We start from the raw sequence: 23,297 nt of genomic DNA on the forward strand, positions 1-23,297 counted from the left end.
CTGGGGTTGTTTAGCCTGGAGAAGAAGAGAAGGCTCAGGGGAGACCTCATCACTCTCTACAACTACCTGAAAGGAGGTTGTAGCCAGGTGGGGGTTGATCTCTTCTCCCAGGCAACCAGCAGTAGGACAAGAGGGCATGGTCTTAAGCTCTACCGAGGAGGTTTAGGTTGGATATTAGGAAGAAATTTTTTATGGAGAGAGTAATCAGACATTGGAATGGGCTGCCCCAGGGAGGTGGTGGATTCACCGTCCCTGGAGGTTTTTAAGATGAGACTGGATGTGGCATGCAGTGCCGTGGTCTATTAACTACAGCAGTGTTGGATCAAGGGTTGGACTTGATGATCTCGGAGGTCTTTTCCAACACAGTTGATTCTATGATTCTATAATTCTATGAATTGCAATATGGAGAATTGCAGAGGAAAAAAGAGTAAAAAAAAAAAAAATCCAGGGTAAGTGAGCACCTGTGTGGTGGTTAGCTACCTGCCAGGTTAAACCATGACAATAAGACAGTAGATCTACTATTCCTAAGCTCATAGGACTATATGTGGGATTTTATTTTAAAGCTAAGTCCACATAGCAGCTGAGTGGATCTAGAAACAACAGTTGAACTTCATCCTGCCTTCTGTGTGTTCCCTGGCACTCATTAACTGTGCAGTGAGTGAAGTTCAGGAAACTGATCAAACAGAAAATGAATGGTTTGGGGTATTTTGGTTTGGTTTTGTTTTGTTTTCCAGAAAAGGGAACAGGTTGAAAACAATTCCTCTCTTTTAACTCAGTGTTAGCCAGCTCATTTGTGCTATACTGGGGTGTGGCCAGGGGTAGGAATTGCATTTACAGGCCTTTGCCCTTTAGCAAGAGCTAGGCTTTACATCTAGCCTTAAGATCTTATAAATAGTGTAGGGTGAAAATAAAATATGGTTCATTAAAAGCTTGGAGCTGGCAGCAGCTTACTTGTGTGTGCTTCAATTTCCAGAGTATCTGTGAAAAATCATCTAGAAGCTCGCACTCCTTGAGAGACTTGCTCGTGATGTAAAGCATTTCCGCTTGTTTTGTCCCGGTTTTCATTTCTGTTCATTAGTACTTGGGATTAACCTGATGGTTTAGTTATAAAATCGCCTAACAGGAAATGATAAGAAATAATAAGGAAGTAATATGAAGCATAACAGGAAAGGAAGTGTTCTATGTGAGCTGTTTAAAAGAAATGGTGAGTTTACATATTTAGTGGAATTCATTAATTGGTAGTTGTACACTATGAAAACCAGACCTTGCACTGTATGCAAAACTGGAAAATTCAAGTACAAATGTATTTTTGGCTTTTTGAATAAGTAGTCAGAGAACAGAAATAGCAATAAAGCAAGACTGATTTGCTGTGTGGTTGGAAACCATGCCTTTTCTGAGTTTGTCTTTTGAGGATATGGCATACTTACATTGACCTTTCATAAAGAAACCAATTATTTGCTAAGATTCAGGCACTCGAGGTAGAGTTTGGTAGATATTCTTCATTTTTTTACTACCTTGCTTGGAAATTTCTGGCCAACAGTTGATGCAATCAAAATTTTAGAAATTGTGTTCTTTAAAACATAGACGTTCCTTCTCTGTATAACAAAGCAAAATTTAATTGCCCTTGTAGGAACTTCAGTAACCGCATCTGTTTTGCAGACAGGTTCATATTGCATTATGCATGTTATTTATCCCAGCTTTGAAGTTTGACAGCAAATCATTAGAGTTAATTCATGTAGCAATAAAAACTGGGAGGTCACGCAAGGCTGTTACTTTGATTGTTGTATATCTGCTTCATTAAACCCTTAAGACCTTTGCTTGTAGAAGAGAGTTTGTGGTTAACTTCTACAATGTCATAATCAACCCCGCTTGCTTAGCTTCATCTAAATTCCTACATCCAAATCCAGCCAGTGAAAATCTGATCTCAATGGTAATGCACTACAATTTAATCGAGTCAGTGCTGCAAGGTGTTCCACTGAACACTTGCAGGTTTGAGCAGAGGACAGACAGGTCCATGCAGTCTTTCATTCTTGAAATTGCTCATGTGTTTGGACAACAGTTTGAAAGAGCAAACTGCAGAGAGTTTCCACATAAATCTTTGAAGACCAGTTGTTGAACTTTTCCTGCCTAGGGTAACATTACTCTAATTTTATTTCATACTAGGTTTCTGAAGTACTTAATTCATTAGGTTTAAGGATCATGCTGTTCAGTAATCTGTGTGGTTTCATTATATTAATCTTCTTTTAAGTAATCATTTTTAAGTACTGGTGGAGGCGAGGACCACTTAGGTACACACTATAATTACTATTAGTCTATATGTCTTCCCACTTTAAAATTAATTTTAATTTTAAGTGGAGTTACCCACAAGCAATATTGCAAATACAGAAAAAAGTAGGATGCAGCCAGTACCTTAAAATACAGAATAAATTAGTAAAGTATTTAAGTAAAGTTCAGTGCCACTTTTCTGTAGTAATTCATTTAACATGCCTTTCTGATTTTAGATTGTTAAACTGAGGAGGAAGTAATATTCTGCGTATTGGTTCCCTTCCTGTTGTCATTCTGCCTTTTGTTTGTCAGGTGTTGTTTTCCATAGTTTTCACATGTTTGAAGCATTCCAAATTTCCTGGATTTGAAACAGAGCAAGTTATTAGAAGACTGATTTTTGTCTTGTATTTTGTCAAATGATTTTTGAAACTGGTTGACTACTCTGAAATGAGGGAGTGTATGATTTAGAAAAAATGTACAAAACACAAAAATAATAACTAGATAAACCTACTTTTATAAGTAAATTTCAAATCCTATTGAAATTAGTCTGTGCATGCCTTGATATCTCTTTAAAAATTCAGTAGGAATTTTAAAGGCTGTTCAAAAGAATCAGGCAGATGTGGGAAACTAATGCAGAACTTCCTCAGCTAATCTTGTTAGGAATTTCATGTAACATTATTTGGACTAATCTATACTCAAATTACACATTTTTTGTGTGCCAGCAGCATGCTTGTGAAAAAAAACAAGTACAAAGAAGCAACCTTTCAAAGCCTACAAGGCAGTGAAATTATTTCACTCTGACCATTCTCTTGGTTCTGTTTATATATTCTTTCTCAGGCAGCAGCCTCCAAGGTTCTTGCTGTGCCCTCTGTTTTACCCATCTTTCCACCTTGTGTTGTCTGTGTTGTTCTTCATGTACATCTTTGGCTGCTTTCTTTAAACTGACAACTTGTCATTAGAAAAATAAATTATGAACTATTTTTATTCTTCTAACCCAGAGTCTTGATTTGCCTGTGATTTATCTGTGTGGGTATTCTGTTGCCATCTCTAAATTGAAAGAGGTCAAGGTTAGAACATGATTTCACAAGAGGAAGTGGTCTGAATGAAAACCTTACTGACAGCTGCTGAAATGGAGGTCTCCTCTCTCTGTCCCAAGTTTCCTCTCACTATAATTTGGTGTGTGCTTCTTTCTCTCTTGCTTTGTGCCAGTCTCAATGCTCCTTTCCAAGTGCATGTTTGGTTTGTTAAAGAGACAGAAGTCAACAAAATGGTGTTGTTTTTGTATGTTTTAGTAAACTAACTTTGCTCACAAAAGAACCTGATGAAACTTTATGTTGACATAAGGGCAAAAGTTTGGGACTGAGAGTCTTGGAGCAATGATGCAGTAGAGTTGAAAGGAAGGGTAAACTGTGAGGAGCCATAAATGAGAGTGGAAGGAGAAACCACAAACCCTTTGGGCTAGCTTAAAGAAAGCAGCACAGTCTCATTCAGATGTTAACTTGTAACATGTGGAACTGAACTCGGGGTTTGCAGTGCCAGCCTTCTCTCTTTTGTTGGACATCACCTGCATACCAATAGCTACTGGTATGTTAAATAGGCAATACTTGGAGAAACGGAAATTAAGTTGATGATGTAGGAAAATGAACAGTTATTTTATTTCCTTATGTTACTTGGGTAAGCTATATTTATAGTATGTTTTTCCTAGAGTACTTATATTTGATATCTGCTATGAAGAGTTTTATGTTGATGAAAAGCTTGACATAGAGTATCCTCATAACAGTCTTGCTAGCCAAGCTTGTAGGGGGCTTTTTTTTTAATTAGTGTAATTAAGTGTGATCTCTGCATTAAATTTGTACTTTTATTGTTTTCTGTCTGCCAACTGAGCAAATACTAAATGAAATCTCTAGTGTAACAAAAGGCTTAGCCTCTCTCCAAATCTCCATTGTCCCTACTGGGCAAATTTGTTATTTACTGAATCTCCCCATCAATGAATAACTGTCAGAGAACTGTTCAGGAAAACCTTAGGGAGACTTCTTTCCTCCCCTTTTCTAATGACAGTGCTTGCAAGTTGTAGGACTCTCACTGTGTGTGCTCCTCAGTACGGTTACTATGTGTACTTTTCCGCTGGTGTCGGTAGCCACAAGGAGCATGGTTACACAGTTAAGAATTGCTTTTGTTCTTCTCCTGTATCTTTTGTTCACAAGGGTGATGCTTGATAATGTTGCCAGCGTGTTTTTAGTTTTATCTAGCTATGACAGACTAGTCTTCCAGCAGATTTTATTTCCCTCCTACACTCATGCAAACTTTCACACGGTGCTTCAAGAAAGCAGCTGAGAAGCCAAGCAAAAAGCAGGGCTGAAGGTATAAAACTCCTCAATTAATTCAAACCTTTAAGTTGTGTTATAGTTTGCTATGTGCAGAACAAATATTTTTCTCTGAAGAAACTATTTTCACAGTCACAGTTTCTAGTGGGATCTGTGATCAAGTAGTATTTCCTAAAAATTTTCTGGGGTGGACCTAATCAGTACTTGCTGTCATTACAGATATTGATTAAGAACAATTGTTCTATTCTAAGATGTAAACTGAGGAAATCAGTTCGCATCTAGTAGTTACCAAGTGTCAGTTTGAAAAGGTTGGTCACTGTTTGCTCTACAGTAGGACAGAAATTTTTCCGGACCTCTCTGCTTTTTGTCATAAGTGGTGCTGGCAATGGACAGGTCTCTGCTCAGGGAGTCCCTCTGCCTGCAAATTCTGAAATTTGCTGTCAGGAAATACCCACTAATGTTTACTTTAAAAACTCACTGAAAATACCATCAAAAAGAAGATATTTCTTGTAATATCTGAGGAAAACTGATGCCTGAAGGGATACATTCTCATTTAAAGCAAATTAATTAAGGAATTTGAGCAAATATTAAGGATAATCTTCTTCCGTGTACTTGACGTTTCTGAAAGTAGTAACACTAAAACAAATTGTTTAATATTGACTTAATGTAACAGTACAAGTACATTTGTTATATAAGCATGTAAATATAAATTATATAAATATGCAAGTGTATTTCTACAGATACATTCGCAATTTTGAGCTAAGATTCACATTTTTAATTTGGAGTCATGTTTCATCATCATCATGGCTGGGTTTCGCGAACAAAGATTTGGGAAGGGCTCTACCCACATTTGTTACAAGCGTGTTGGTGGCTAAAAAGGCCAATATGAGATAGACACGTCCGGTTGCAAAAGGCACAGCAGAAAGACTCCATAGGTGGTATATTCTGCAAGGTACGATTCTTCCTGCATTGTCTTTTCTCCTCGAGAGTGATCCTGTGTGCTTTCTCAAAAGCATCAGCAGCGTTATAGATGGTGTGTCTCCAGACCTCCTGATTTGAGGCCAGAGTAGACCAGTTATGGTGATCAATATGGCCAAGGCTGAGATGTTGTTTCAGGGAGTCCTTGTATCTTCTCTTCAGGGCTCCTCTCATGCGGCAGCCGGTGGCAAGTTCACCATAAAGCAAGATCTTAGGGAGGCAGTGGTCCTTCATCCTTGAGACGCGTCCTGCCCAATGCAGTTGTGTTCTCAGCAACATGGCCTCGATACTTGTGACTGCTGCTTGTTCTAGAACAGACGTGTTAGTCACATAATCTGACCAGTGGATGTTTAGGATTGTACGGAGACAGTGTTGATGGAAGCATTCTAGGAGACGCAGGTAGTGGCAGTAGATGACCCATGATTCAGATCCATATAAAAGAGTAGACAGCACTATGGCTCTGTAAACACTGATCTTGGTACTTTTCTTCAGGTGTTTATTATGCCAAACTCTTTTATGAAGCTTTCCAAAAGCACTATATGCCTTTGCTAACCTGTTGTCTATCTCCCCGTCAATCTTACCATCCGAGGAGATGAGGCTACTAGTCACGTTTAGTGGATTTTTAATAACCCAGGAGAATTACAATTTTTTCACCCCCCTTTTTTATACAGAGATAAAGAAAAAGAGTCTAACAGTATCTGCTGGTTTCTGTTGGTGATTTTTGTGCTTTGTTTTGTTTTTTTTTTTTTTTTATTTAGCTGACAGCTACTTGAAAAATCAGTTGGACCTTTTTAAAGGATAGACATCAATGAGATCCCTGCAGGCCCATGTAATCAGACTGTATTACATGGTCCTACCTAGGCTTACTGTCTGAATCTCTGTAAGGACTGTTTACAGAGCTTGAAATAATTTCTGAATGGGTGGAACATTACTTAATTTTCTACATTATTGCTGAATTAATTCCAAGTCAAAGTTGGTAAAATACAAATTGTTAAACCCTGAAAACACCTTTAGGTAAAGCAGATTACCTTACACTTGCTTATCATGAAGAGTATACGCAGCTTTGAGAGTGGGTTTTTTTCACTGCTGATGGACTTCGTTCAGCAAGGCAGAGACAGATGTTTTCATGTTTTTTTACTACATCAAAGACATCATTTTCAGCAATGCAAGGCTTTCTCAGTATTTCAGCACAGGAATTTGTTCTTTCTACCAATTTCCTATGAAATTACTGTTAAAAGAAAACATGTCAGTGTCATGATGGCCCTTCAGTTTCCGTTCTTTGAGTATCAATGAGAATTTGTGTATGTAGATGCCATTGCTGTTTTTGTGTTAACACTTGTCAAAATTGTATTGCACCTATTGTGCTACCCTGAGATTATCTCATGTTACCTTTCACGCACATACAGCTCTTATTTGGTCAACAGACTTCATCACAGTTGCAATTTCCTTGGTATGTGTAATGAATAATGCAATGGAAGAATAATAGCACTGTGCTATATTTAGTGTTCATTAATGTACATGTTCCCTCTAATCCTTTTAAAAATATGTTCTTGCAGCCTATTTGTACTCTTGTCTGAGCATATTACAGTAGTTTTGATTTCAGTAGTACTTTGCGGCAAGAAATAAATTGAGCGCTAGGACATTTATACACTATGAAAGCTTCTCTTTGGTTGTTCGTTCAGACTGACTTCTCTAAAGTGAAAGGAGGAAGGCTTATAGCTACCAAGGCTTATGTCTTGCTGCTGCTTCCTTTAGTTAGCACTGATTTTTAAAAATCTGGGTCTGTGAGATTTTCTTCAAAGTGTACATTTGAAGTACATCTCCCAGTTTTAAATAGTCCATTTGTTATAGGAAACTGTAGGATCTCTTGTCCCTCACCTTTATTTTATACTCAGTTGTCTTTTAATATTTTGTAACTTGTTACACTTTTAATATTGCATTCATGTAGGGAGAAAGATGATTTCCACTCGTACTGGTGTTATGCACAGTGCAATGTTTGTGGACTCACTGCATCCATGAAACCCACTATGTTTGAACCATCCAAATACATTTAAAACGATTATGCAGACAGATAAACATTTTGTACAGGGTAACTGGTATGAAAAGTGTTTCCATTCTCTCCCCATCCCTCCAGCAGAAGTGATGGACAGTGAAGCTGACATTGTCATCACTTGCTCAGAGTTAACATTGCACTGAGGCTGACTGACTTGCAGCGCAAAAGCTTGCACATCTGAATCATCATTTGAGGCAGTCAGCAGAAGCAGGGAAAACGACATTAATTAAACTTGATTGATACCTGGAAGCTTTAGATGAAGCCCTAAGGCCTAGAACTTGTTGATTTTTAGCTTCTGTGGGGTTTAGGCTTATTTTATGACTTCTCATGCAGACATAAGAAATACATGAAGCCATCTTGGTATTCTGCCCACCCTACTTAATATGAGAGCTAAGAAGAGAATCTTCAGCCTGGGTGTTTTCTAAGATGGTCCTGCAGTGCTTACTGTGTGACTGAGATTAGGAAGACTTTTAATGTCTAAGTACTCATATCCCTTCTTTTTGCCCAACTGTAGAGAGATACTTATGCTTGTCTAGTGTTTAGATTCCATGTTTCCATCCATTTTGATTTAATCACATGTAAAGCTCAGAGGAAAATTTGCTAAAACTGTAATCCAGTCTAGACTCCTGTGCGTATATTGTAAATCTGGTAAGCACAGGGCCATTGCTGAAGGGCTGTTGATGTTGCCATAGGTATGCGCTCCCCACTCCAATTATTTGGTCCCAGGTGTGTTGCACTGTCATTTGCACTCTTCTTACTTTGTAAATGAGTAAAAAAGTTTAGCAAGTTACAAGAAAGAGATTAAGAAACAGAATCAGTAGTGGTGTTATAATATTGATATATACCAAGGCTATTAAAGGAATATGTCACAAGTTCTTGAGCACCATCTTGCTGGTGGATATTAAGTTCATTGTATAGACTTAATTGCATTTTCCAGTGTGGCTTATGTCATCATGTTATATGCAGGTTATTTCCCCTTCCTTCACTCTGCCCAATTTACTTTTATGTAACTGGGTATTAGATGAAGAAATATATAAGCTTATTATCCTGTACTAAAAATATTTTCTTATGTAAATGAGTATTGCATAATAGCGAGACCATTATTATGCTATTTCGACCTTTATTGAACAAATCATTGAGAAATTTTAGAAGTGTCATAAACACATAAACAGAAATTTCAGCTACAGTAAACATTCCAAGACAAGTAATTTGTCCATAGGAGTGAGTTCTTCATATGCATTTATAGAGGTAAATAGTTTTTGAGAGCAAGTTGCCCTGTGTGTTGTTGATTGTTTAATCTTTTTCTCTTTCCAGTTGTCCATATCTGTCAGAGAAGATTACGCCTGCTATCCCTGCAATTGGTGGGATTCTTTTCTTTTTCGTGATGGGGACCCTGCTGCGTACTAGTTTCAGTGATCCTGGTGTCCTCCCCCGCGCAACACCAGATGAAGCAGCAGATCTAGAGAGACAAATAGGTAACACTGAAGGTCTGTTGTCTCTTCGCTTTCCTCCCGAGGGTGCATGTACTGTGTGAAGGCAGTGTGCTGCTCTGATCATGAGAGGAGTTACTCCTATCTTGCCACAGTGATTGTTCCGGAATTGTAATATCTAATAACATTGCAGTGATTCGTGTGAAAAGATCAGTTCTTCACCAAAAAAGTAAACATGATCCTGGCCTTGGACTGTGATAGTTATTACTGTAAATACTTTTCAGCAAATCTGGTAAAAGTCTCTCTGTGGTGCACAAGAGAATACTTTTTAAATTGTTTTTGGCAAAAAACCTGATATTTCAAAGGTTCTGCAATTGTGCATCTTTTAAAGTAGTGTATCCTCAGTAACTGAATTTAATTGTTATTATTTATACTGTGAAACTGTATTAATATACAGTAAAAATGTTACTGTTTTTTATTTGTGTAAAACCAGCATAATTAAAGTAGAGACCTAGATTTTAATCAGCCTCACTTATCAAGAGAATTGTTAACGAAATTCTAAAAGTGAGATTTCTACAGCTACAAACATGCTGAATAGCTAAAATGTGCTACCTGGATAAGAAACCAGGATGAGTTTGCAGAGTTGCTTCATAAGCAGTGGATTTGTGTGCTTATTTTTTAGTAATCTAGTAAAGCTTACCAAGGGCTACTGTATCTGCTTTGATATGACAGCCAACGGAAATCCGATTTTTCTGAAGCAGTTTCAGAGGAATGCACACTCATATAATTGAAATGACAGGTAACAGGTTTATGCAAGCACAGGAGAAATACCTGAGGCATCCTTGACATTTAATGCTATAATACAGTCTTGGGCTTTTTACAATAGAAGTATTTAAATGTTTGCTATCCATCTGAATTTCAGAAGTGGTTGAATCACCTTGCTTAAGCATTTGAAAATCTCAGAAAAAAAAGTATACAGTTTAGGCCACAAAATTTCACCAAGATTTTTTTTAACACATATAAATATAATGAAGCATTTATTTAGCACCTTTTCCTAATCAGTGTTATAGTCTACTTTCATTGATCTCTTTCAAGGAATTCTTTACCTAGAATAAGGTACTGGCTTTAGTCCAAAATACAGGCATAAGTTCCTATTTAAGGAGTTGCTTATTTACCTTAAGTACAAAGAAACATTGATCTATGTCAGGAAAAAAATTATTTCAAATAAACAGTTAACAATAACAATACAAATTGGAAACTAGAAATCATTCTGTATCAAAAAGTTGATTAGGAGAGTCAAAATGTTTCCATGTGTGACTATTTCAGAACTTCTGTTTACAAATTATAATTTATTTAAATGATATTGCATACTTGCTTCACAGATTCAGGCTGCTGAGCTGATCAAAGCCACTGTCTTTTCTTCAGCAGTAGCAAAGGCAGTAGTCTTCCAAAAAAGGCCAGTGGAGTATCAAGGAATTACATTGCCAGCAAATGTGGAATTCCCAAGCATGAGGGCTTATGGCAAGTCTAATAGAGGAACAAGCTAGGTAGCTATAAGAAATCCTTCTGCCCTAAAACTGTGACTCTGGATTCAACAATAGAAATGGAAAGAAGGATTTCTGTACTCTTAAAATATTTTTTTTTTTAATGTGCCCTTAAAAGGTGTATCCTAGTGGAGTGGTATATGTGCAGCAGGAAAAGCGGAATGGCTCCCACGGTTGAAAAGAAAACTAGATACTCCAAAGCTATCATTCTGTTTAGATTGCCTTGTAACTTGCTGTACTTTTGAACTTTCAGTACCTTCTAAAGGTGTGGTGTGAGGTTAACAGTAATATATTTCTAGGCAAGAAATTCTTCAGATAACTCACCTAAAAAATAGTGCCTCTACCAAATTGGTTTTTTTCCTAAAATCTGTGTATGTTGCATATGCTATCTGTGGCTTTTACTTCACTCAAGTCATTCTTAGATACTTGAGTCTTACACTGCCCTACCTGTCTCTTTGTGAAGCAACCTCCCAAAAATTATTACAAATGCAGTGAGAAACAATGTCCTGAGAAGAGGAATTCTGATTTAAGAATGTTATTTAGAAGTTTTTTTAAAACTTTTTATACTAAGGCATAGAATAGAATGAGCTGATTAAGGAGAACGGTTCTCAAAATAAGGCTCTCTAAAGAAGCTGCCGGTACTTCATTCTTTCAGGTGACTTTTTGGAAACAGGGTCATCATACTGACAATGAGAAATGTTTCCACCTAGGCTGTCACCCTTGTTTGGGTGAAGATGGGGGACTAACAGAGCTGTGATGCTGCTGTTTCCACCCCCAGGGTACAAGAATGCAAAGCAGTTGTTCTTGCAATTTTGCAGTGTTCATAGAAAAACAGAAAGTGAAAGAAATGGAAAAAATTGTCCAGAAAGCAAAAGGGACTTCTATTATTGAAAAATATTACATTAAATGCACATCATCAAGCTATCCTCATCCAGAGGAAGGTTGGAAAGTATACTAAGAGGCCATTCTAACGGTATTTGATTGCAGTCAAAAAGATACTTGTATCATAAGTGGAAATAGTTTCTAAAGGTGAGTAAAAAGATATGGCACAAGCATATTGGGAAAGTGTGGGAAAGGCAAAAGTAGAGTGAAGTCAGTTACAGCCATCAAGGAACAGTAGAAGGAAACAGTACAGGTTCTGTTAGAGGTTAGAGGAAGAAAGAGAAGCTGAAGGTGTGCTGTGTTGTTGGAAAATGAGAAATAGCAGAGGACAAGCTGAAGGATCAAGACTGCTTTGATCTCAGAAGATAACTTGTAGCTTCTTGACTGCTGATAGGTCAGGAGAGGGAAAGTAGTTAAAAGTCTGTCAATCTACTATACTGTATCTTTACTGATTTATCTAATGTTCTACTTTAGTAGAAATCTGCCAGTTTTCTCTCTAGAAACTATTCTCTGGTTAGAGAGACATGGAGTAAACTGCTAAATGATCAAATTATAAGAATTGAGTCTGGCAAGGAGTAGGGGTTTATGGCCATTTAAGTCTCAAAAAGAACAACAAAGTATTTCAAAGCAAATCAAGTGTAGCCAAACTGATGTCCTTCATTGAAAGAAGTACCGTTTTCTTAGTGGAAAAGAACTTTTAGTGGAAAAGAAGAAGCAGATGTCCTTAATTTTTCACTTTGAGCTCTTAATGCTGTGCTGCATAGTATTCTTTCTGTATAAATTTTGGAAATAAGGTCTAGATTAAATTGCCACAAAGTCAGTGATCAACTTTTTGAAAAGACACTGTAGTAGCAAATGGTAAGTGATCAAGTAGGATATTTCAGAGACTGACTGTGGGCTCAAGAAGAATATGCTTAACTCTGAAGTTGATGCTGACATGGGGACATTTGCAGCTACTGGGTTTGATTTTTTTAAATATATTTTAAATAGTCTTAGCAAATTTAGGGAATAAACACAAAATGCATGACTACAAATGGAAATCAAATATTAACAAAAAAGAGTCTAATTGGTGAATGGACACTTGAGGATTATCCACAAGCAGATTGATATCCACAAGCACTGTGATATGACAAAAAGGGGAAATCCTTTTTGGGATGTGTTAGAAGAAGAGTCATTACATGAACCAGAAGTGACGTTCTGTGATACCTAGTGGTGATGAGGGGTCATTTCACTGTCTGGCTTTTGACACCCTGGGTGGAAACTCGAGAAGAAGGCAGCAAAACAGAAGTCTAGAAAACGGGACCTGTAAGAATATTTAATACATACATGTGTTTGGCCTAAGAGAGAAGAGGAGCAAAAATCTTAAAATACTCTAGTTTAGTTGCTTTTTTTTTTTTTTCATATAACAGCAAAAACAACTAGATACATGAGGCTTATATAATGCAAAATCACTCAAGGTAATGTAGGGTTATTTGATATAAAAGTGCTATAATTTCACTGAAATGCGGCATGGTCTTTTTTTTTTTTCTTCTCTAAATGGAACATTAAACTTATTGATGTAGTATTTTTATTTTGCTTATAACGTTCATTGAAATTGGAAAGTCATTTTTTCCAGGGGAACCCCAGTGGTAATTGCATTATTTTCATGATGCTTCTGAAATAACACAAAATATACTGAGGGGGGCTGTTTCTTCTATGGACACATAAATAGTAGGAGCAGCCATATTTTGTAACCTCTTTGCAATTATGATATGTATCTCTTGTAGTTACATTAGTGTGAAATCACCTGAAGTGGAAAAGTCCTAAATATGAAGGCCTAAAAGGATAACCAAATCCAGGAGAATGGGTTTCTCAGGTGGGAAAGTGTCTGTCCAGTTGACATACCCAAGTTTAACAATTCTTCCTCAAAATTGATCTTGTTTGCATTGAATAGGTGATAGAATAGAATCACAGAATCAACTGGGTTGGAAAAGACCTGAGATCATCACGTCCAACCCTTGATCCAACACCTCTGTGGTTATTAGACCATGGCACTAAGTGCCACATCCAGTCTCATCTTAAAAACCTCCAGGGACAGTGAATCCCTGGGCAGCCCATTTCAATGTCTGATTACTCTCTGTAAAATATTTCTTCCTAATATCCAACTTAAATCTCCTCGGCAGAGCTTAAGACCATGCCCTCTTGTCCTACTGCTGGTTGCCTGGGAGAAGAGACCAACCCCCACCTGGCTACAACCTCCTTTCAGGTAGTTGTGGAGAGTGATGAGGTCTCCTCTGAGCCTCCTCTTCTCCAGGCCAAACAACCCCAGTTCCCTCAGCCTCTCCTCATAGGACTTGTTTTCAAGTCCCTTCACCAGCCTTGTTGCTCTTCTCTGGACCTGCTCCAGCACCTCAATATCCTTCCTGAACTGAGGGGCCCAGAACTGGACACAGTACTCCAGGTGTGGCCTCACCAGTGCTGAGTACAGGGGAAGAATCACTTCCCTGGTCCTGGTGATGCAGATAAATGAAAAGATGATCATAGTAATTTTTCCTTCCAGCCTTAAACTCTCTGGATTTTTCTTCAGGCTAACTGTCTTAATCTGTGTGTATCTTCCTCATTTATTCTGTGCAGCCAGCTCAGGCCAGATCACAGTTTCTTCTTGCTTGCTTTTGCATTTTCAAAAGCCCTGGTCACATTGTAGCCTCCGAGGAGTGAACCAGCAGGCCGGGTAACCTCCCATAGCACTCCTCCAGCAGGCCCCCAGCACGGCCTTAATACCCTCGCCGTGGTAGCCCCTGGGTGCCCATTGACCAGTTCACCAGTATCCAAGCAAAGTTCACCTGGTACCAAGATGGGCCCTGAGTGTCCATTGACTGGTTCTCCAGTATCCAAGCAAGATCTGCCTGGCGTACCTTCTTTGGGAGAGTAAGTCCTTACCGTGTTCTTGACTGTAACAACTTATCTTTTTTGCTGGTCCACCTGCCTCCAGCGGCTTGCTTAGGTACCTCCTGGAGCTTTTGCAAGCAGCTCAGCTCCTGCAGCAGCCTAGCTGTGTCATCAAGGTTTTTTAGCTCCATGCTCAAGGCAATGGTGAAGGAGACTCCATCTTTTAATCAGCCATTACACGAGCATACCTTTCCAATAAAGTTTTAGACTTCAAGAAGATCATGCAATTCTACTTTTAAGAAAATAATACATGATTTCAGAAAAACTTAAGGCAGCAAGTCTTAAGTCTTGAAGTCAAGACCAATATACAGTCGATACCTCTTGCTGGCTGTCAGATGAAGATCTATCTTTAGAATGCAGTTAGCAACTGGTGGTTTCAGTCTAAGCCAGGTTCCCAGTATTGTTTGTCCCTGAGATTACTGTCTGGAAACAAGAACATTTGATTAAAGTTCTCTCCCACCACCCCACCCTGAAATAAATTAGTCGATCCTCTTGTAACCCACTGTTGTTAAGCATGTAGCTTAGATTTAAGTGGTTCAACACAGTGGAAGATATTTCTTAGAGGTCTGCATTTTTGTAGGGCTTTGTTTTGTTTGATGTTTTTTATGTTGTTCTTCAGATGTTAAAGGTTATACATAAAGATTTTTTTCTTACATTGTCATTTTCTTGTCAGGAAACATTACAATTATTTCAACTTGCTGACTTTTTTTAGTAATCTTGTTTGAAGATTGAAATTGTGTCCTGTTAAAGTTGTCAGCAAACCTTGTATAATATGCTTGTGAAGCTTGTATAGAGACAATGTGGGGTGACCACCTAGGGGCTGTTTGTCTTAGGATCTTAAGAATGTTGACCAAAAAATCCAACCCTTGATTGAGCAGGAGAATCCCAGTGATATGTATAAAAACTTGCAGTGTCTGTGTTTCATCTAAACAGCACCTCTCATTTCTTTTCAGCATAATAAATTGAGAAGTCTAAGTGGAGTTTGTTGTCACATTAGAAGGTTGCTAGGCTGTGCTGTAACTCAATTAAATACTTATTTTCTTGGAGCAGTTCGGGTCTCTTGGTCCTGCAAAGACATGGATTATATGTTTGGGACTTTTGTAGTAGGGTAATAAAAATGCTGGAGCCCCATCTAGTGCATGAACAGTTAACAGAGAGGATAGAAGGCAATTTCATTAGTGGGCAAATTTTAGCCTTTTTGTAAAATAACTTGTATTACTACATCAATAATGGATTGGATGAGAAAAATGTAGTAGTGGTCAAACACAGGTCGTTGGGGGAAGGTGATTCCATAAAGGTTAATTTTATTGTGCCTCAAAGGGACCACATATATTGAAAGATTTAACTGTGTTAGACCCCAAGTACGAGCAGTCAAATTGAAGGCTAATTACAGTCTGAAAATTCACAGTGGGACCAGGACATGTTTATCACATTTAGATTAGATAAATCAGATTAAATCCAAACACATTTGACCTTGCTCAGTTGCTTGTTTCCAGGAAAAAGATGCTAGTAAACAGAAAGACTGGGACTTTCAGGTTTGATTATGCAATTTAGGATTGTGAGTAAACTTCTGAGTCCATGGAAAGTCAGCAAGACTGTTTTCATTAATTTCATTTGCATCAGCTTTCACCCTTGGATTTTGAGATTAATTTTCCTAAGAGAGCTAGGATTTGCTGTCTCTGTGAACTTCCCTGCAAATGTCTGGGAGGAAATCGTCTTAGAAAACTAGCATTGTAAATATAATGGGCTGGACAGTAGTCTCCCTTCTCCACCAGAGAAGACAGAAGTTGCCTTTGAGATTCTGCCAGAGCCCATTTAAAACAAATGCAGTGCACTTTTTGAAGTTCATGAAAGGGAGGGGAAATACTGGATTTAGTCAATATTCATTTTATAACATAAATGTTTCTTTAGGAAAAAGAACATTTTTCTTCTAAACAATTCCCCTTGACTGGTTTCAGTACTTTTCTTTCAATGATTATGTACATACTCAGGAACAATAAGATTTTTTAAAATAAGAAAATCTGAAATATTACTGTTATTTTAGGAAATCTAATGCATCAAAATTTCTAGCAGTATAGAAAGCTACACCTAGATGAAATTCAGGCTTTATAAGTATTTTTTTTATAATTATGCACCTAAATTTGGGTATGAGTATCAAATGAAAACCTTCAGTTTATTAATGAATATGCTATGCATGCATGTGTTAAATTCTTTATTCAATAAAAAACTAACTAGGGCAAATGACCTATGTTTTTGCTCACAGTTTAAGTCTTACTTTGACCAAACTATGGTAAGAAATGGGCATAACAGTGTGTTTTGTGGACCAAGGATTTCTAGAAAGACTAAGAATATTACTAGCCTGCTGGTTATAATGTTACTGGAAGTTTTTTTTAGTGTAATGTGAATTATAAGACATTCTTCCCAGTATTCTGGATTTAGGAGTCATCCTTGTCTCTGTAAAGCTTTAAATAGTATAAGCACAGTTGTGCTGTGCCTTCCAAAGAACATCTTTTCAGCTTACACACTGATATACACTGGTATACAGCTTGTAATGCAATACTTATTGAATCAAAAATACTGTGTCAAGTAGTATTGGCCTTGAGGTCAAAATCAGTGTCATTGATAGTTATGGGAACCACACAGTAGTCCATGGTTCCGTATGTAGATCATAAGACCTGGCCAGGCATCACAAGGGTGTGGTTTAGATCCAACCCAAGCCAATGTCTATACCTCACTGAGCTCTAGGAGGCTGCTTCTAAGCTACTGTTTCTTCAGTATTCACCACTTCATTCTCATAACAGATGTTTAGGAGCTTCACACCCAGATTCCATTACTCTCAGCTATTGCTCCCTTCATTCCTTTCATCCTCTTCTCTAACGGAGCTTTCTGAAATCTGTTTCATTGGTCAGGTTTACAGTGGTGTCCCACAAGGGCTTTTATTGATGCATATTTGTGAAGTGGGTGAGCACATTGCAGACGAGAACTTCTTAAGTGAGGTTTGCTACCAAATCAGGCACTTTGTATAATTACACCTTTGTTAGCTGTGCTGTTGCTAGTTTAAATATCTTGCTAGGTGAGGAGGCTTTCTTATTGCCCTCTTGGAAAATACATAGTTTGTAGACTGTGTAATTCACAGAAACTGTAATTGTGGATGATATTTCTAACGATTTGAGCTCAAATACAGCTCATAGATCTTTTAGTAACAAGCCCCACATGAAAGAGAGTGGGACAACTTAAGACACAGTTGTGCAAGTGACTGTGACTTTGAAATGTATTTTCATCATATATTGGGAAGTACTTTATTTTACTTTCCTATTATCTTAGCTGTTCTACCTGTCCAAGAGTAATAATTTAGGGGGTTTTCACTTCTATAGTTTGATTTGATTGTGATTACACAAGAACAGTTAAACCTAGAAAAAGGTGCCACTTTTAGATGTTCAACTTCGAGTAAAGTTCAGCTTGGGCAAAATTGAATTTTAGTGACTTAGCCTGATCGGTACTTTAGTTGCTGGAAAACTTACTGCTAATGTCCTAAAATAAAACAAAATGAAGTTAAGAAACCAAAGCCAAAATTCCACCACTTGTATCAAATGATGTAGTTGGAAACTGGTTTTATGCAACAAACAAACTTCAGAGTGTGTAGAAGTAACACTGGGAGTTGCATTTTCAAACTTCTAAAGAACAAGAGCTGAAAAATACTATTGTGAATGTGCCCCATTGTATCATAACATTCAAGGGATCTCAACATATGCTAGGCTCTGATGACAGAGCTGTTGTTGCTTAAGTAAATGTACAGGTTCTATATTTGGTTGTAGAATTTCTGCAGCACTTCTAGGGAGACTTTTTGTTATTACTGGAATTCTAAAAATATTGAGGAAGATCCTAAGGAAAACTTGTCCAAGTTTTACTATCCTACACCAGTATTCATAGTTGTTGTTAATGTATTATCTATGAACTATTAGGGGATGTGAGAGTTGTAACAGTTTGGGGATCAAGGTCATTGTCAGCATTTGGGAATTGGGCTTGGATGGTTTCTTTAATTCAAATTGATTGGCTATGTATGCTATTTTTAATGAAATATCTCTTTGCTACATGTTATTTTAGGAGAGTTAGGAGGGCAAAAATTTATTTTAAGTGTGTTAATATAAATTTGAGGCTTACTATAGATTGCCATCAAGGACAGTCATACATCAGCATACATCATAGCTTGTGAAAAATTTAATGTGTTGTATTTCCATGTTTAGATATAGCAAATGGCTCCAGTTCAGGAGGATATCGCCCCCCTCCCAGAACAAAAGAAGTGATCATCAATGGACAGACAGTGAAACTAAAATATTGTTTTACTTGCAAGATTTTCCGCCCACCTCGTGCCTCACATTGCAGCCTTTGTGATAACTGCGTAGGTGAGTAAAAAAAAAGATATGGCATATGTTCAATTTGGTAGTATTTGGTATTGTTATGAATACTTTACTTAGGAGAGAGAAAAGAATCAGAGTTAGTGACAAGATTACTCATGAGGTGACTTGCTGTGTTCATCCTTCTTTTCTGCAACCTCTCTTAAATATTAAGAATTTTAGTGGAGGCAGGAAATGAGATTTGGCCTAACAGATGTTGCTAATCTAAGAAAGAAAAATATCTTCTGATGCATACACGTCCTAACCTTCTCTGTAAGGCAGAGAACACACCCAACTCAAATAGGGCTGCATACAATGTGCAATGACCTTTCCGATGCAGAGAATCAACCTTTATGGAAGTCTCAGAATTGTTTCCTTCAACATATTAAATTGTAGGCAAGGAGCTGCTTCCCCAGTTCATTAGAAACTGATTATAACACATAGTTCAAACTGTTAGGGCTTGGACTGTGACCAAAATACACACTGTAGGTGATTCTCACCTTTGAGCAGTTTTATGATTAGAAATTTTAAAGTCAGAATCCATAAGAAATTATGGGCAAACATGGTATTTTCAGAGTAAGTACATGTGGTCAGGACCTAAACATATTTTATAATGATAGGGTTGGGGTTTGTTTCTTTCTGAACATCTTGTCCTTTTTCATGAGTATTTCCTATGGAGGGCAGACAAGGTGATTAAGATATGCTTGGATTTAAAAGCAAACCAAAAATCCCCTACCAATCAAATCTGAGTGGTTTCCAGTTAATTAGATCACATTTGGAGTTTAGTGCAGTTGATTAGCACACTGTTGAGCCTGGATCTTAAGCATTCAAGAAAATAATGTAGAAAGATGTCTCCAGCTGAGAAATGTAATTGCAGCATTCAGTAGTGATATTTTTAGATATAAAGCAGTCATTGGAAGAATTGGAGTTTTATGTTTAGATGACATTCATTTAGGGAGTACACTTGCATCACAGTGAAAAGTTTATTAGCCTTTTGGCCCTATGGAATTGATTGGTATCTCTAGATGGTTCTTCCAGTAAATAAATTTTTCTGATGTGTTAGAATTTTGTAAGTGTTGCAAAAGCTATTGAGCAAGTAGGAATGTTTATGAATTGCAGTTGACATATTTTTCAGAAAAATATTTTAACAAATGTGTAACCTGAACATTACAGTGTTATGATATTACTCAGCAAACCTGATAATGTGGAAATACAGTTGTTGACCAATGCAGTAAATAAAGTTAAAAGGCTGTTGTCTTTACCAAGAGAGCATAAATAAGAGCAACCCCTCCACACACATCCTGAAACTTATTTTAAAATAATGTTTTGGTTTTTTAATACACTGGTACGAAGGATTTTTCTATAGGTTATTCTGTACCGTTTTCATACTACATTTGGAAAACCTATTCTGTGAAATATCACAGTCTTCTGATTATGTCTGTGGTGAAACAACAGATGTGAGTTATTATGAATGTCTATCAGAAAAGAATCTGAGCAAATGATTCATATAAGTGAGATATCTTTTCTGCCTATATAATAGATATGATCATTGTAATTTGCTCTTGCACATTTTTTAATTTGGAGTTTATTTGTTTTAAAATAATTGCATCTATTAATTGGAATGAATTTGCTGTGGGTTTTTTCCCCTCAGTGTTTATAATGAGAATTACAAAAAACAGTGACTTTTTCAGAGTACACTGTATAGTAGTTTTGTTTCTTGATTAGGTGCATCTGGTTTTTCATGTAAGTATGCAGATATAGTGAATGCAAAAAGTGAAATCTACAAATACCTGCAACGAATTTTCTGTGAAAAATAGGTGTCAAGAAAATTGGATGGCTTACATACTTGTGGAAATCTAACAGTGTAAGAGCATACACTTAATCAGAATGTGTTATGCAGTTTACCACAACCTTTTAGTTAGGATTGTCTATATGGTGATGCTTTTATTTCATTTTAGTTTGTGAATAAATCTTGTAAGAGCAATGAACGTTCTCGCGCCACTGTCATTTGCTAGGTTTTTACTGATGTAAGTAAACCAATGCACAGGTAGTCCTGCTTCGCACACATATGGATATTAAAGTAAGTTATGCTACTTAGGCATAACATCTGATATTTAAGTATCATGATACTTAAGCAGCCCACTACCAAAATGGCCATGTGTTCCTTTTTAACCACGTAGATTCCAAAGATTTTGCTGCATAGTTACAAACCAGCTACAGAGACTATGTGGTGCAGGAATGGAGTCTGTCTTCAAACCAGCACTCACTGCTCAGAAGAAAACAGTATGCTACTCTTACCTAAAGTGTCTACTTGACAAATGAATGCAGTGTGAAAGAGAGGTTCTTTCATCCTATGTTTTCTGTTAATGCTTTTCATTCTCTAAGGAATCTATTGCAGCATTTTAAATATGTAAGTACGTACAAAAACTTATTCTTTGGAGTTTTCCCTCTTTGGAATTAATCCTAACTTTCTAGTTGTTTAGTAAGCATGTGTGACTTGATCTTTTGCACTGATTTTTTTATAAATGTTTATGTGGTATTTGTAGATAAAAATAGCAAGAAATAGCTTTAAAATAATAATAATAAAGAGGTAATTAGAGTTCTACCCATGGTAATACTTCAAACTCCTTTAGGTCTACAACATTTTCCTAGTAGTATCCAAAAAAGTACATGTTTTCTTACAAATTTCATAGTTTGTTGCATTTATGTAATGCCTTCAAAAATTTGGTTGAATAAGTGTTCCCTGAAGCAAATATCTTGGGTGTATTCCTGATTTGCTTTTTTTACTACCTCTGTGAATGTCAGTTGGAAGTTAGCCCCTCAAGGGTTTTGGGTACCATTATGTTGCTTAAGAATTATAAATGAATTAAAAATAATGGATGTCCAAACACAAGAAATAAAGACTTTAAAGATAAATAATGAGAGCAGACATAAATTCCGAGCCCAAGCTAGTTATTGCCAGGTTTTGACAAGAAGTTGCTTTGTAATGCTAGTAAAGCCAGTGGTTGGGCTTGCTTCTCAAATTAACAAATGGCTTCTTTTTAATTTATATTTAGTAATCTCAATATCAACTGTGTATTATCCTGGTTTTGCTTGGGTTTAATAAATAATTTTTGACTTGTTTAGTTTGATTTCTATAATAAAAGCTGAAGAAGCAGGTGACTATATCCAAACAATTTACTTAAATATAGTACCTAATGGCTAATGAACAACAGTGAATAATGCTTAGCAAGCAGTAAATCAACTTAAGTGTTCTGATCTAAATGTCTAAAGTCTTGCTTGTCTTCACAATGACACAGTTTTTCTTTTCAAGTGAAGTAACTGTTTTTAGACTTAAAACAAAAATACAGTAAGGCGGAAGAAGAGATTCACCATTTATATTAGACTAACACAATATGGCCTTTTTATTAATTTCAAAATCTGTGTATCATAGATTTGTGTGGAACTGATGGATAAAGATTATTTTCTCTGGTTTCACTGTGTTTCTTTCAACACCTTTTTTTTTTTTTTTTTGAGGATTCAAAGTTCAGATTTTTGAAATTTGGTGTCACGACTTTGAAACATTTAGATTGATTTTTCAGAGATCACTGATGAACGTGAAAACGGCATACTAACTTAGACCAAAATTTTGGTTCATGTAGTAGCCCCTTTCCCACCTTGGCAGAGTGGATCCCTGGGGAAGAAAAGGAGAAGAGGGTGAGCACGGGGGAATGCTTCCTGTGAATATTCTCACACTCAGAAATCTTCAGTGGAGGCCTTCTTGAACCCTGAGTGGTTACTCTTTTTTTCAATAGCTCTTGATAGATCCTAGTGGCCTCTATACCTAATATAAGTTTCTTGAGAGGGTAATCTAGCATGCCAGTAGTGCCGAAGGCACACACCATACTGGCATTTTTTCTTGATGTTTCTGTTTCCTGTAGGAGACAGGATTCCTCTAACTCGTAAGTAAAATTGCTTTTATACAGATCCTAAACATGACACCAACTGTCAAGGTTTTGACAGAAAATATGCTGTATTAGAAGCCCATAGACACCTCCTTTCTGGTTAAATCATTGCTTCTGTAAAGCACTTCTGCCAGGCAATTGTAGGCGTTGTCTTCTGGTTTCAGTCTTGACTGGACTCCATTAATTTATTGTTTTGAAAATTCAATGTGTTATGTTCTTAGCAGTATGCCAAACAGCAGAATTTGGATAAAATAATTGTTTTTAAAAGCTATTTCCCAGATTAGGCACCAGTGTTGTAAACTTGTTTTTAAAATGGGGAAATAATTACTAAAACACACAAAACATATGACACATACAATGTAAGACAAACAGTGAGAATTACCAATTTGTTCTGAGGAGAAACTTTTCCTTGTAGTTACTCTGGATACCACCATCTTCCCGCCTGAAGAACACAAATTACTTCAAAAGCGGGCTGAGAGATGGCATTCTAAGAGTTTGGCTTTTATAACAGAAATGTGTCTAAAAGTAATTTTCCCAGGACTTTTTGGTTATTTA

General features: G+C 37.0%; 1 protein-coding gene across 4 annotated transcripts in view; it reads left to right on the forward strand.

The window, feature by feature from the left end:
- The window catches only part of ZDHHC14 (zinc finger DHHC-type containing 14), a 99,268-nt gene that overhangs the window by 46,746 nt on the left and 29,225 nt on the right, over positions 1-23,297 (forward strand). For 2 of the 4 annotated variants that reach the window (XM_018077996.2, XM_018077997.2), the window contains exons 2-3: positions 8,935-9,107; positions 18,649-18,807. In XM_018077996.2, the coding sequence (XP_017933485.1) occupies positions 8,935-9,107; positions 18,649-18,807 (332 nt within the window). The remainder of the gene's footprint in view (positions 1-8,934; positions 9,108-18,648; positions 18,808-23,297) is intronic. The other 2 variants (XM_008932330.3, XM_018077998.2) reach the window with 1 other exon arrangement.

Source organism: Manacus vitellinus, unplaced genomic scaffold (genome assembly GCF_001715985.3).
Source record: "Manacus vitellinus isolate BGI_N305 unplaced genomic scaffold, ASM171598v3 scaffold_4_pilon, whole genome shotgun sequence".
Classification (NCBI taxonomy): Eukaryota; Metazoa; Chordata; class Aves; order Passeriformes; family Pipridae; genus Manacus; species Manacus vitellinus.